Genomic DNA, 15,864 nt, shown 5'->3' with positions numbered 1-15,864 from the left:
TTACTTACAAAAAAAGTTCTTAGGTTCAAAAAAACATTCAGTGAACTGAAAAACTGTGGTCGGTAATATAGGTATTTAGCTGTGTCACATGCCCTTAAATAAAAATTAAGATTTCATTTATTATTTATTTATTATTTCATTTATTAGAAACATTATCTAAAAGAAAACTGTAAATCCTCCTGGAAAAATAAAATTAATAATCCCATAAAATCGTCCTCACCTCTGCATTTGGAGTGAAGTCAAACTGTAAAAGATCCAAATAAGCTTCGGCTAAAAGATTGTGGGTAATTTGCTTAACAGAATTTGGATCCGCAACTCCCGCCGCAATTTTTTCATCGTCCAGATGCTTCAAAATCCACTCTCTCGTGTATCGAAGTCCGTCCGCTTGGACTTTGAGAAACTCGGCGAATTTCGTTTTCTCGTACTCGATACTCGAGGCAACGATGTTCGGCCTCATCATCGTGATCGTGAAATTCGCCAGATCGAGTCGCATCAGTTGGAGAATTTCCATGATGCCTTTAAACGTTTCGATCACATCAGTGGACTGACTCAGTTCCTTGATTTTCTCGTCTCTGACTGGCGCACAGACTTTGCTCATCATTGATATCACATAGCCGGCATAATGCTGAAAATCCAAGACTCCCTTCTCCGCTTGCTGTTTTATCAAATCCACGTCCAAGACTTCATTAATGTTTTCACGAATTTTCTTGTGATGAGGCAGGACCAGTTCGTCCAGAGTCTACAAAAGATAATCCACGTTTTCCGGGCATAATTTTCAAAAAAACTCGAAGTCTACTGTTTTTTTTTTTTAATTGAGCCAATTAATTTGAATTGCAACAAATTATGATGCACTGATAATGATTTATCAATCAGTTTTACTGAATTGAAAATAATTTTCAATAATATTTTTATCACAGTGAAAAAGGATTCTGTAATCACAACCATATTATTTGTTTTGTTATTACTTTAAGAACAATTATAGTCGAACTATTTATGCAAAGATTAGGATTAGATTTGAAAATAATAGTAATCTAGAAAAACTCTGAACTTTTTAACAGAGTTAAAATACAATTTTTAGATTGCAAGAACTAATACAATTTTGTATATAAAAATTTATCTAAATTTAATCAGTTGACGAATTTCTTCTTTAACACCTTCCAGTTTTTTCCAGCCTTTTCCTTACATTTTCTTTTCCCATTTTCAATTATAGAATTCGCTATAAAGTACTAAATTATGAAGACTTTGAAGTAGAGACGATTAAAAAAGTTCCAGTCGTTTTTTTTTTTCAAAATTCCATGAGTTTACTTCGATTAAATCATAATTTATTATGTAAAAAAATATTTATATGCCCCCCCCCCCTCTTACTGTACTTAATTTTTATTTTTTAGAAATGTTTTGCTAGTTATTATTCATTTTTCCTGATCATTAACATTTAAATACCAGAATTTATTTCTTGTAATACTTTTAACATAGAATCTTTTAAAAAACGAAATAAAACAGTATTTCAGATACAAATTAAAAATTTGCAAATTCATTAATTTATTTTAAAGAGAAGAATTTATTTTCTGATATAAAACATGACTTTTTAACAAAATACTTAAATTTTCAACAAAATAATTCAATTTGAACATAATAGTTAAATTTTCAACATAAAGAGATAAATTCATCAAAAGAAAAGTAGCATAGTTTATATTTTAATTTAAAAAAGTAGAAATTTATACAAAAAAGAGCGAATTTTAAAACCAAAAAGACGAATTTTTAAAAATTTTAATAATTTAAGGATTTTAAATGATTTTAGGGATTTGAAAATATTTAAATTATTTTTGGTTTAAACATTTTTTATAATAATTTTAAAAAGTCCAAGACGTGTTAGAAACTTTCTAACATTTCCAGAGATTTAAACAAATTGGAAGAAGTTTCATCTTATTTTTAAAAATTGCTAAAGAAATTTTAGTTTTTTAACATTGAATTTTCAACAAAATAATTCAATTTGAACATAATAGTTAAATTTTCAACATAAAAAGATAAATTCAACAAAAGAAAAGTGGCATACTTCATATTTTAATTTAAAAAAGTAGAAAATTATACAAAAAAGAGCGAATTTTTAAATCAAACGGACGAATTTTAAAAAATTTTAACAATTTAAGGATTTTGAAAATATTTGAATTATTTTTGGTTTTAACATTTTTTATAATAATTTAAAAAAGTCCAAGACATGTTAGAAACTTTCTAACATTTCCAGAGATTTAAACAAATTTGAAGAAGTTTCATCTTATTTTTAAAAATTGCAAAGTTTTTAAAATTGTTAAAGAAATTTTAGTTTTTTAACAAAATACTTGAATTTTAACAAAATAATTTAATTTGAAGATAATAGTTAAATTTTCAACTTAAAAAGATAAATTCAACAAAAGAAAAGTAGCATACTTCATATTTTAATTTAAAAAAGTAGAAAATTATACAAAAAAGAGCGAATTTTTAAATCAAACGGGCGAATTTTTAAACATTTTAACAATTTAAGGATTTTAAATGATTTTAGGGATTTGAAAAAATTTGAATAATTTTTGGTTTAAACATTTTTTAAAATATTTTTAAAAAATCCAAGAGGTTTTAGAGACTTTCTAACCTTTTCAGGGATTTAAACAAATTTGAAAAAGTTTCATCTTATTTTAAAGAATTGCAAAGTTTTCAAAACTGTTAAAGAAAGTTTAGGTTTTTAACAAAATACTTGAATTTTCAGCAAAATAATTCAATTTGAACATAATAGTTAAATTTTCAACATAAAGAGATAAATTCAACAAAAGAAAAGTGGCATAGTTTATATTTTAATTTTAAAAAGTAGAAATTTATACAAAAAAAAGAGCAAATTTTAAAGACAACAAGACGAATTTTTAACAAATAAAAATTTTTCACTCAAGAAAGAAATAACAGTTTATCTAAATTGTTCAATCTTCAAACCAAGAGAATTTTTAAGATCACCAGAGATTTTTTAAATTTCAAAAAAAATTGAAAACCATTCGTAAACTTCATTCTAAGAGAAAATTGCTATAAACAATGAAGTAAATTGAATTTTTGTGAATAAATTTTAAACTTTTTGAAACATAACTTTTCAAAATTGAAGAAAATACAAATTTTAACAGTGTAATTTACAAATGGTGGTAGATTCAATCAAAAATTTCATTATTTGCAGAAGTTAAAAATTCTAGTTTAGGGAATAAAAGATTCTCAAAAAAAAAATTCGTTCGGATTCATTTTTCACAATTTAAAAAATATGTTCTAACCTTTTACATTCTTTTCAAATATTCTCTTGAAATTACAGGGTGGCCGTTTTAATCGACGAAATATATTCCCGGTCATTTCCCGGTTCGCAAACATTTTTCACGGTCAACGAAATTTAAAAAATGGAACACTAAAGCTAAAAAATTTTTCACTTGAGGTAATAAAAACTAAACTGCAAATGAAAATATTCAAAGTGGAACTGTTATATTTTGAACTTTAAAAATTGAAATTTAAAAGTTTTTAATTAAAAATTGTTGTATTCAAATGCTCAATGATTTACTCGTATAAAATTGAAGTTACTAAAATTTTTCAATATAAAAAAATATAAATCCACGTTATCATTTTCAATACTCTAAATTAAAAAATCAATCAATGAACTTCAAAATTTTCAAAATTCTATAATTCAGGGAATTTTAAGCTAGAAACCTCAAATATTGAAAAATTGAAAAAAAATTAACTGGACACTTCTTAAATTATAAAATCAATTATTTTCTGTTCAAGTAGTTTAAACAGCCTTGGAAAGCTTCAAAATTTTATTTCGAAATCTTGAGAAATCTCGAAGTTGTTTTAAATTTGTTTTTTATAAAAATTAATTTTGAAATTTTTTTCAGAACTTCTAAATATCCGTCAAAATTAATTGAATTTTTACTACAATTTTCAGAAAATTCTGCAAATTCTAGAAAATTTCTTTACACCTTATGGAAAATTATTCTTTTTTTGTCTTTTTTTCTTTTAAAACAGTAATTTTATCGAACTTTATAAAAAATCTTGCTGCTGAAATTTTTTGTTATTCGTCAAGATATAATTTATCTTTTGTTTATTACAGAACAAATAAAGATATTTCAAGGCACTTTTTGTTGAGGTGTTACAAAAATTATTAGTTTACAATTTCGATATTAATTCAGTTTTAGAATTAGAATAACCAATGGCCATACAACGGATTTTTCGAGGGGTTGACCACTCGGTTTTTGAGTGTACAACAGATTTCAAATAAAGATTTCACAGCAATTTCACAAACATTTTAAAACTTCAAAGATTTCAAAAATTTGATACAATTTCAAGAGGTTTTAAAACATTTTAGAAGATTTCAAAATATTGCAAATAATTCAATGACTTGAACGAATACAAAAGATTTTCCAAACAAAGATTCAAGAAAGATTTTATAAACATTTAGAAATATTTTGAAAAGATTTCGAGGATTTCAAACATTCAAAAAAGGCGTATACACTAGATTACGAAGTTTTCACAACAATTTCCCAAAGATTTCAAACATTTCACAAAGATTTTAAAACTTATAAAAAAGTTTAAATATTTTAAAAAGGGCATATTTAACCACACTTCTAAGATTTTGAAACATTTCAAAATTTTTAAACAATTTCCACATTTTTTAGAAGATATCAAAAGATTTCACAAAAATTTCTGATAATTTGAATAATTCCAACGAATTCACAAAGATTTCGAACATTTTGCTAAGATTTCGAACATTGCACAAAGATTTTTAAACTTTGAAAAGATTTTAAAGATTTCAAAACATTTCAAAGATGTTAAATAACTTCAAAAATGTTCAGAAGTTGTCAAAAGCTTTCACAAAAGTTTCAAAAATTTAATCAAACATTCATAAAGACTTCAAAACAATACGAGGATTTCAAAGATTTCAACAAGGGTGCAGTACACCAGATTTCAAAGGTTTCAAAACATTTAAAAGTTTTTTTTTTCAAAAGGTTTCAACAAATTTGAGAAGATTTGAAAAGATTTAAATAATTCAAACGAACAGAAAAGATTTCACGAACAAAGAGTCAAGAAACATTTCAAAGATTTTATAAAGATTTTTTAAAATTTCACAATGTTTTCGTAGATTTAAAAGCTTTCAAGGACTTAAAAGATTTGAACAAGGGTACAGCAGAACAAATTTGAAAGATTTAAAAACATTTCAAAGATTTTAAACTATATCAAAATTTTTTATATGATTTCAAAAGATTTAAAAAAGATTTCAAATTTTCCAGTGATTTTAAACGATTACAACAAATTTCATGAAGATTTAATAAATATTTTAAATATTCCAGTGATTTTAAACGAATACAAAAGACTCAGAGAAGATTTCACAATTTCTTTAAAGAATTCATAAAAATTTCAAAAGATTTCAAGAATTTCAAATTATTTCAAAGATTTTAATTAATTTCAAAAGACTTCAATGCTTTTAAACAAACACAACAGATTAGAGAAAGAGTTCACAAAGATTTCAAAGATTTCAAGAATTTTAAAGGTTTTACAAAAGCTTTGAAAAATTCCAAAATATTTCTCAAAGATTTCACAAAAAATTCAATGATTTCAAAGACATTACAAAAATTTAAAAATATTCCTAAAGATTTCACAAAGACGACTCATGTTCACCAAAAATTAAGAATTTGTTTATTTACGATTCGGCATACTTTAAAAAATTTTTTTAGAAAGAAAATGTAGATTTTCGCAGATTTTAAACAAAAAAAATAGATCTTTTTCGAAAATTGTGAAAGGCTTCCAAAGGACAAAAACATTTTTTTAAGATTCCTAGAAAAATTAAAAATAACTTTTCATTTTGAAAAATTATTTTAAAAGAATATTTTTAAAAATGTTCAAAAAATATTGTAGAAGATTTTAAGAAAACTTTCTAAAATTTGCATGGTAATTTTTTATCTTTTTAAAACTTCTAAATATCTCTTAATATTACTCAAATTTTTTTTACAAATGTTCATTTGTAAATTATACATCAAAATTTAAAAACTTCACTTACAAATTAAGCATTTTTCAAATACAAAAATTAAAATTGTAACGTTCAAAGTTTAAAGGCTCTTCGAAATTTTAACGATTCCAGGTTTTCTATGTCAAAAAATTCAGTTAAAGATTCTTTTCTTTTAAATATTTGTGGTTTCAATTTACTTGTCTCATATAAAAATTCAAATATTGCTAAATATTCAATAATTAATATTGTTCAATTAAAATTTTTTTATTGAATGGGTTAAAAATTGAATATTTTAGACTGAAACAATATTTTAAATGTAATAAAATCATGTAATTAAGAATATATTATTACTAAGTTATTTTTAAGTTGACAATAGTTGTTTTAGTTCATTTTTTATTATTCAAAGTACAGATAAATAAATTTGTTTATTTATCAAATAAAAATGTTTTTTAATCCAAATTTTTCAACATGAAAGGCTTTTATTTTTTATTTGTTCAAGTCTTTAAGAAAGCATTTAAAAAATCTTTAAATTAAAAATGTAAGCTTCGAAATAAAAATTATGAATGGAAAATTTTGAAAGTACAAAAATTTTGAATTGCGCATTGTAAGCTGAATAATAGCATAATTGAAAAACATAACAATTCCATCCTGAATTCATTTTTTTAAATAAAGAATCGCATTAAATATGCTTATGAATCTTAAGTAAATTTTTTGACGACATTGAATCCTTTGAAAATCTATAAAAAATCTCAACATTTTATCTGTTCAATCTTCAAGCCAAAAGACGAATTTTCTCTTTAAAAAAATTTAATTTCCAAAACTAAATATGAGTTGAGCAAAAAATTAATTTTCCACGAAACTGATGCATTTTGACCCAACAAACATGAAATTTCAAAACCAAAAGAATTATTTTTTTTTACTAAAAAATGAGAATTTTCAGCTGAAAAAGATCAATCTTAAAAATCGAAAAGTTTCATTTTCAGTTTAAAAAATTAATTTTAAACAAGAAGAAAGGTTTTTCGACTAAACATTTAATTTTTCAACCAAAGAAAAAAGTCTTAAATAAATAAATTAACAATGTAGCTTGACTTTTACCCATATAGTTATATTATTACTTAAAAAAGATTATTTTTTTACAAAATAGCTAAACTTTCAACCAAAGAGATTAATTTTCAACTAAAAATACAAATATTAAAAAAAATGATTTCTTAACAAAGTGATTCTATCAAATCTTTCAAACAAAATAGTTGAATACTCAAGCAAAGAAGAATAATTTTTAACCAAAAAGTTGCATTTTCATTGAAAAACAAAATTATTTTTCTACAGAAATAGACAAATTTTTTAATTAAAAAGATAAATTTTAAAAAAATAGTTGAATTTTCTGTTAAAAGAGATTTCATTAGACTTTTTACGGTCAAACTATGAATCTTTAAGCAACAAATATGTTTCTACGAAAAAAATTGAGTTTTTAATCCAAAGAGACGAATTTATAGCCAAAAAGGATGACTTTTTTTACAAAGTTGTTGAATTTTCTACCAAATAGTTGCATTTTTATCCAAAAAAGATAAAATTCCTCTTGAAACAGATTAATTTTTATTTAAAAATCTGCTGGTTTTGGTAGAAAAGTACACAAGTTTTTTGAAGTTTCAACTTTTTGTTGAAAATTCAACTACTCAGTAGAAAATTAATATAATTTGTTAAAAGGTGGCCTTTTTGGGTAGAAAATTTTTCTTGTTTCTATTTCGATTTAAAATTCCACTGTTTTCTAAAACATTCCAATTTTCAGCGTAAAAACTTTACTGTTTTGTTGAAAATTAACTTTTTTGACTAAAATTTACCTGTCTTCCCTAAAAATTTATATTTTTTCTCGAGAATTTAAATATCTGATTGACTTTTAATCTCTTTTGTTTGAGAATTCGACCAGTTTATTCGAAATGCATCTTTGCATGGTGAAAATTCAACTATTTTGTTAAAAATGTAATTATTTTTTGCAAAATTTGACTATTTTTTGAAAAATTGGACTATTTTGTTAGTTAGCACTTTTTGTCGAAAATTCATTTATGCTGTTAAAAATTCATTCATTTGAATTGAAAATTTATCTTCCTTAGTTGAAAAGTATTTTGTTTTTTTGTTCAAAATTCAACGGTCTTCGACAACATTTGTGTTTTGGCTTAAAAATTTATTAATTTTCGTTTTTTTATTTATGGGATCTTTTTCAAAAATCTATTGAAAAAAACTGACCTCTTTGATTTCCTTCAGCAAGACCAAAGCTTGAGTATAATTTGGTGGATCTTCTTTGAGTTGCTCTTCCAGAAGAGTCCAAAAAGCCTTGTGCATTATTTCCTTGACTTTTTTGTGCAAGGTGCTGTCGTCTGGTTCCAATTTGTGAAGTTTAAAATTTTTATCGACGGCAATTTCATGTGCGAGGGCCATATTTTTCAGTCCATTTGTTGCCTTCATTATTTCCTCCAGAGACACGAATTTTGGCGGTGATGCTCCAGCCAAGCCACCCAACATAAAATTTTGTGCCCTTGAGGAAAAACGTTTTTTTTTTTTAATTTATTAATCAGAGCGTAATGTAAAATGCAAATTTCAGAAAGCCAAATACCTTGGGGCCCTATCCTTTTACTTTTTACACAAAAAAAAACGATGGAAAATAAAAATTGCAGTAAATTACAACAAAAATTACAGAAAATTACCAATTTTGCCTATTATTTAAACGAATTTTGTACTCTTTGAATGTTTACAATTTTTGCAGTCGAAAATGCAATAATTTCTGAAAAGAAAAACATTTAAATTTTATAAACAATAGTACTTAAAATAAAAAACCCAAATGATTATGAAAAATATCAAAAAATTAGTTCTGACTTTTATTTTTAACTAAATCAAGAAAAACATGTTTTTCGGGTTTTCCGGGAAATTTCGGCAGAATTCTTCAGGAATTTTGTTCTTGATCTAGATCAAACTTTACACAATTTTATTTTTAGGTAAAAAGGGAAAGAATAGCATTTCAGGGTCTTTCATTTTTTGAGATTTGCTTTTTACGCTATGTCCTAATTTTAATAAACAAAAAAGAAATTGTTTTAAGATTTTACTATTTCGATTCTCACTTTTTGAGGTTGTCGTCATCACTTTCCGTCGACACCTGTGATGAATATTCTACAGAAGGTCCAGCCTCCTTGCCAGAATTTATTTTTTGGTCGTCCTCACTTTCCATTTTATGATTACTGAATTAAAAAAAAATTAATATTTAAATATATTAGTTTAATAAAAACACAGGGTTAGTTAGAAATAGTTTATTAGGAAAGCTTTTTTATTAGAGTCAACAATTTGCTACTTTTTGGCATTCATTTAATTTGGTATTATTTTTTTAAATATTATTATTTTCTGAAATTACTCGATAATGCAACTATTTTTTCACTTTTCTTTTAAATATGTTTGTAAACTTATTCACTAGATTAGTTAAAGATTTAACAGAATTCATAAGATTTCAATAAATTTTAAAGGATATTAAAATATTTTAGGGATATGTAAAGATTTTTTTGGGTTTAAAAACTTTTAGACTATTTAAAATGATTTCAAAAAGTTTTATAAAATTTCTGAGATTGACAGGGATTTAAAAAAAGTGGCATGAAGTTCATCTGATTTCAGAGAATTACAAAGTTTTCAAAATTGTTAAAGAAATTTTATAAGATAATACAAATTTCAAGATAATTTACGGGGCTTAAAAAAATTCAAGCGATTTTAAAAGGAGATTAAAAATATCAAAAGATTTTAGATGTCTAAAACTTTCAACAGATCTCAAGGGATTTCTACAAATTTTACAGGATTTCAAAGATTTTAGTAGATTTCAAAAAATGTTTATGAATTTTAACTCATTTTCAGAGATTCAAAAAATAAATCAAAGAGTTTTATCTGATTTTAGAGGATTAGAAAGTTTTCAAAATTGTTCAAGAAATTTTATTTGATATTACAAATTTCAAGAAAATTTCAGGAATTTAGAAGATTTTTGTAGATTTTAATAAGTTTCAAAGAATTTGAAATGATTTTGGGGTTTTGAAAATATTTGAATTTACTCTGTTAATTTGAAAAGACTTTTTTCTTTTTTTAATTTTTAGAATATTTAACAAAATTCTAAGAGGTTTTTAGAAACTTATTAACATTTCCGGGGATTTAAAGAAATTTGAAGAAGTTTCGTTAAATTTTTGAATATTACAAAGTTTTCCAAATTTTAAAAAAAATTTTAGAATATATAACAAATTCCAAGATAATTTACGGGATTTAAAAAAATTTCAAGCGATTTTAAAAATACATCAAAGGATTTGATATCTAAAATTTTCAAAAAATGTCAAGGAATTTCTAAAAAATTTACGAGATTTTAAAAATTTTAGTAAATTTAAAAAAAAACTTCATGAATTTGAACTGGTTTTCGAGAAATTTTATATTATATATTTTAAGAAAATTTACAAGATTTCTGTAGATTTTAAATGATTTTAGGCATTTGAAAATATTTTAATTTACTCTGGTAACTTGAAAAGATTATTTTTTGTTTAAGCATTTTTTAGAATTTTTTTCAAAAATCCAAGAGGTTTCCGAAACTTTCTAACATTTCCAGGGATCTAAGCAAATTTCGAAAAGTTTTATCTGGTTTAAAAAAGTTACAATGTTTTCAAAATGTTTAAATAAATGTAAGGAGATATTACAAACTTCAAAATAATGTACATGATTTAAAACATTTCAAGGGGGTTTAAAATGAAATTAAAAATATCAAGGGATTTCAAATATTTCTATAAATTTTACATTTAAAATTTGTTAATAGATTTCAAGAAGTTTTCAAGGATTTTCACTGATTTTTGGAATTTGAAAATATTTTTTTGGGTTTCAAAACTTGTAGATTATTTTAAAAGATTCCAAGAGGTTTCAGAGAATTTTTAAGATTGAAAGAAATTTTTTAAATTTCAAAGTAATTGAAAACCATTCGCAAACTTTATTCAAAGAGAAAATTGCTATAAAAAGTGAAGAGTAAATTTAATTTTTGTGAATAAATTTTGAACTTTTTGAAACTCAACTTTTCAAAATTGAAAAAAATTAAATTTTTAAGAGTGTAATTTACAACAGTTGGTAGATTCAATCAAAATGTTCTTTTATTTGCAAAAGATGTAAATTCAAGTTTTGGGAACAAAAGATTCTAAATAAAAAAATCGTCCGGATTCTTTTTTCACAATTTTGAAATTCTTTTGTAACCTTTTACATTGTTTTCAAATATTCTCTTTAAATTATTTTTTTTTCAATAAAGAATCACATTAAATATTTCCATGCATCTTAAGTAATTTTTTTTATTAAATTGTATCTTTTCAAAATCTGTAAAAAAAATCTCAGCATTTTATCAGGAAATCTTTAAAAATCTACAATCGCTTTCTTTTTTTTCAATCTTTTCAAATTTTTAAATTTTTATTAAACTTCTAAATATATTTTAAAATGATTAGAATTTATCCTCAAAGTTTGAAAACGTACTGGAAAATTTTTAAAAATCCTGAAAACCTTCCATATTTATATCTTCTATGAAATCTTCAAAATTTACATTTATTTTAAATTTGTTAAAATAGTTCTAAGTTTAATATTATTTTTGTCATTTTATTATTTATATTATTTCTATATTATCATACTTTCAAAGAGATAAGAAACATTAACCTATAGGCAAAAAAATTTTGTTTGAAGTAATAGAACAAAAAATTAGAAACTTACAATTAATTTTGAAAGATTAAACTTTTTTTCGAAATTTGTAGGAAGTTTTTAAATAGTTCGGGTTTTATGTTAAAAGAATATTTTTAAGTTTTGAAGATTTCAAAATGTTGTCATATTTGGAGGGTGTCAAGTGAATAAAGAGGTTTCAAAACATTTCAAATGATATTTCAAATGATGTAACATTTCAAATGATATCAAAAATTGTACGAATAATAATTTTAAAATATACTTAGAAACTTTGAAATGTTTAAAAAATAATTAAAACTTGTAAAATTTCGAAATTAAAAAAAGTAAATTTGGAAAAAGGAGTTTTATCAGAATTTTGAAAGAATTCAAAAGAATGAAATTTTTCTTTAGATTCACAAGAAAAATTAAAATGATTTTTTATTTTGAACAATTAATTTTAAGAAAATATTTAAAAAGATTTCCAACATTGTCAAAAAATAATCGGAATGATTTCAAGGTCATTTTTTTAATTTTGCAGAATTTTTTTTGCCGTAAAAATGTATTCAAATAGAATTGTATTTTTTTTAAGATTTACTCAGAATTTTTTGGAAACCTAGAAATCATCAAAAAAATTTAAACCGGACTTTTGTAGCAACCCGGTAAAGTTTAAATATCTTATTGAATTAACTTTTAAATCGTAGGAGGTGTTTGGATATTAATTAAAATTTAGTTTAGTTAAGGGTGTTATTCCAGAAAACGGGATGAATTTCACTAAAAAAGAACACATGATTAAATTAAAAAAATTTCACACAGGGAGAAAAACTAACCGATACAAAATTGCTGGGATGAAACCTAAAATTGCAGTGGGCTTCAGAAGTCTGCGAGTAAATAAAAGGCAGCACAGAGTGAAGCCTGATAGAACACCAGCTCCAACCAAAACTTTCTTCCTGACAATATTAAATACAAATTTTGTAATTTTCCATAAAATATACAAATATTTTATTATTTTAATTTCAAAGACTCTAAATTCAAAAATTAAAGTGAAAATTAACGAGATTGAACGGGACGACTGAGAAATCCCAAAAATAATATTCCCGAATTGAAAACATCTCGAATAATAAAATTTCCAAACAATAAAATTTCCGAATGATAGATTCACAAAATTGTAAAATTTCTGAATAATAAAATTCTCCGACGGTTTATAATATTAACGAATTTGGAAATTCTTTAGCATATTCGAAAAAGCTCTAAAATCTTGAACAAACCTTTCAAATGATAGAAATCTTTTTAAAAAAAACTCTAAAATATTTCACGTGGTTAAAAATCTGTTAAGATCCCCTGAGATATTTGTGAACTTTTGAAAATTCTTTGGAATTTTTAAAAACATCCTTAAATCTTTTAAATTCTTTAAAATCCCTTCAAATTAGTAAAATTATTTTTAAATACTCTAAAATATTTTATATTATTTGAAATCTTCTTCTTTGGAATCCCTTTAAATTATTGAAATCAACTGAAAATTACTTGAAATCTTTTTTAAAAAATGTAACATTTTAAACCCTTTAAAATCTTTTGAAATCCCTTGAATTTTTTTTAAATACCCTAACATCTTTTAAATTCATTAAAATCCCTTGAAATTATTGAAATCAATTGAAAATTCCTTGGAATGTTTTAAAAATACCCTAAAATCTTTTAAGTTCATTCAAAATCCTTAAAATAATAGAAATAAATTTAAAAATCCTTGAAATCTTTGAAAATTCCCTAAAATCTCTTTAAAAATTTGGAATTCATTTAAATGATTGAAATCAATTTGAAAATCCTTGAAATCTTTTAAAATTCTCAAAAACTTTTGCAAACATTTGGAAATCTTTTAAAATCCCTTGACACTTTTTAAAGCTCTTGAAAATTCCTTGGGGTTTTTAAAAATACACTAAAATCTTTTGGAATTCCTTCACATTATTAAAATCTATTGAAAATTCCTTAAAATCATTAGAATTCTTTGAAATCCATTTAAATGATTGAGATCAATTAAAAAATCATTGAAATCTTTTAAAATCTCTTGAATCTCTTTAAAGCTCTTGAAAATTCCTTGAAATTTTTAAAAATACCCTAAAATCTTTTAAATTCTTTAAAATCCCTTAAAATTAGTAAAATTACTACTAAAAACCCTTAACATTTTTTTTTAATTTTTAAAAATACCCCAAAGTCGTTCAAATTCTTTGGGATCCCTGTAAATTATTGAAATCAATTGAAAATTACTTGAAAACCTTTAAAAAAAATTTAACATTTTAAACCAATTAAAATCTTTTAAAATACCTTGAAATTGTTAAAATTGTTAAAAGTACCTAAAATCTTTCAAATTCCTTAAAATTACTGAAACGAAACAAAAAATTCCTTGGAATTTATAAAAATACCCTAGATTCTTTTAAATTCTTTTAAATCCCTTAAAATTAGTAAAGTTATTTATAAATTTCTTGCAGCATTTTAAAATACCCTAAAATATTTGATATCCTTTTAAATCCAATTAAATTACTTGGAATTTACTTAACACTTTTTAAATACCCTATAATATTTTTAATCCATTATAATCGTTTGAAATCCCTTGAAATTTTTTAAAGCCTTTAACATTTTTTTGGAATCCCTTTAAATTACTGAAATCAATTAAAAATTACTTGAAATCTTTAAAAAAATTTTTAAACATTTTAAACCCTTTAAAATCTTTTAAAATACCTTGAAATTTTTTTAAATACCCTTAAATCTTTTTTAATCATTGAAATCACTTCAAATTATTAAAATTAATTCAAAATTTCTTGGAATCTGTTAAAAGTACCTAAAATCTTTAACATTCCTTAAAGTTACTGAAAAAAAATTCCTTGGAATTTTTTAAAATGCCCTAAAATCTTTTTAAAATATCCTAAAATCTTTTATATTAATTAAAATTCCTTGAAATTATTAAAATTAATTGAAAATTCCCTAAAATCGTTTAAATTCTTTGGAATCCATTTAAATTATTGAAAATCAATTTAAAAATCCTTGAAATCTTTTAAAAGCCTCGAAAACTTTTTCAAACCTTTTTGATATCATTTGAAATCCCTTAAAACTTTTTAAAGCTCTGAAAAATGTCTTGGAATTTAAAAAAAAATAACCTAAAATCTTTTGGAATCCCTTAAAATGATTAAAATCTATTAAAAATTTCTTGTAATTTTTTTAAATTCCTTAAAAGATTTCCATAAAAATTCAGAAATATATATAAGAATTAAATTCAATACTGGTTTATTCATGGGCTAATTTATTGATAAAAGTGACTAGTGATATTTCCCTTGCAAAATGTAACTATAATGACTTCTTAAAGAAATTCACGGACTTTTGCATTTTTTCCTCAAAATTCTGGATTTTTCCCTAACTTTCCCTGGTCATCATGTTTTGAAATTAAGAATTTTAAAAAACCTCGAACAATTTTTGAAAACCGGAAATTTTTTTTACAGTAGCTCGGTTAAAAATATTAATTTCTAAGAGGCCCGAGTGCTTAAACAAGAAATTTTCTATATTTTATCAAAGAGAAAAAGGAAATAAGTTATGTAAAAACAGGCCTCGAACTCACTTAAGAGATAAAAAATAATGTAAATAGTGTCACAAATTTGAAAAAATAGTGTAAAAATTTTTCAAGTATTCAACTTGAATATTACTTACTATATTATTTGATTTTTTTAATCAAAAAGAATTCTTAACAATTAACAATTTATGTATTTTGTTAAAAATGGATAATTGCGGGTTGGAAATTCAACTGTTTTATAGAAAACTCGTCTTGATAGCTAGAAAATCCAATAATTTTGTATAAAAATTAGCTATTTGGTAGAGAAATGAACTGTTTTGCCGAAAATTAGTTTTTTTATTGTAGAAAATTAATTATTAGTTTAAAATTTTTCTTTTTTTATTCCAAAATTTAACAATTTTGTTGACAGTTGGTGTAATTTTTGGCAAATTCGTCTTTCTTAGTAGAAAATTAATCTTTTTGGTTAAAAATTCAAATATTCGTTTACATTTTTTTTAACTCATCTTTTTAGACTGAAAAGTCCTTTTTGTGTTAAAAAAATTTAACTTTTTGGTTAAAAACTAAACTATTTACTTGAGTTATCTATTCTGTTGAAAATTAGTTTTTTTGTAATTGAAAAATAATTATT

The 15,864-nt window shown here is 23.3% G+C and overlaps 1 protein-coding gene across 5 annotated transcripts in view; it reads right to left on the bottom strand.

Annotated features, from left to right (window-relative positions):
- Nucleotides 1–15,864, bottom strand: part of LOC117172351 (T-complex protein 11-like protein 1) — a 38,395-nt gene that overhangs the window by 13,471 nt on the left and 9,060 nt on the right. For 3 of the 5 annotated variants that reach the window (XM_033360174.1, XM_033360178.1, XM_033360176.1), the window contains 4 exons: nucleotides 12,514–12,633; nucleotides 9,106–9,222; nucleotides 8,237–8,525; nucleotides 221–739 (listed from right to left, as the gene is read on the bottom strand). In XM_033360174.1, coding sequence (XP_033216065.1) covers nucleotides 221–739; nucleotides 8,237–8,525; nucleotides 9,106–9,222; nucleotides 12,514–12,633 — 1,045 coding nt within the window. The remainder of the gene's footprint in view (nucleotides 1–220; nucleotides 740–8,236; nucleotides 8,526–9,105; nucleotides 9,223–12,513; nucleotides 12,634–15,864) is intronic. The other 2 variants (XM_033360177.1, XM_033360179.1) reach the window with 1 other exon arrangement.

Source organism: Belonocnema kinseyi, chromosome 5 (genome assembly GCF_010883055.1).
Source record: "Belonocnema kinseyi isolate 2016_QV_RU_SX_M_011 chromosome 5, B_treatae_v1, whole genome shotgun sequence".
Lineage (NCBI taxonomy): Eukaryota > Metazoa > Arthropoda > Insecta > Hymenoptera > Cynipidae > Belonocnema > Belonocnema kinseyi.
The sequence above is the reverse complement of the archived record's forward strand: the minus strand, read 5'-3'. Positions and strand labels throughout refer to the sequence as shown.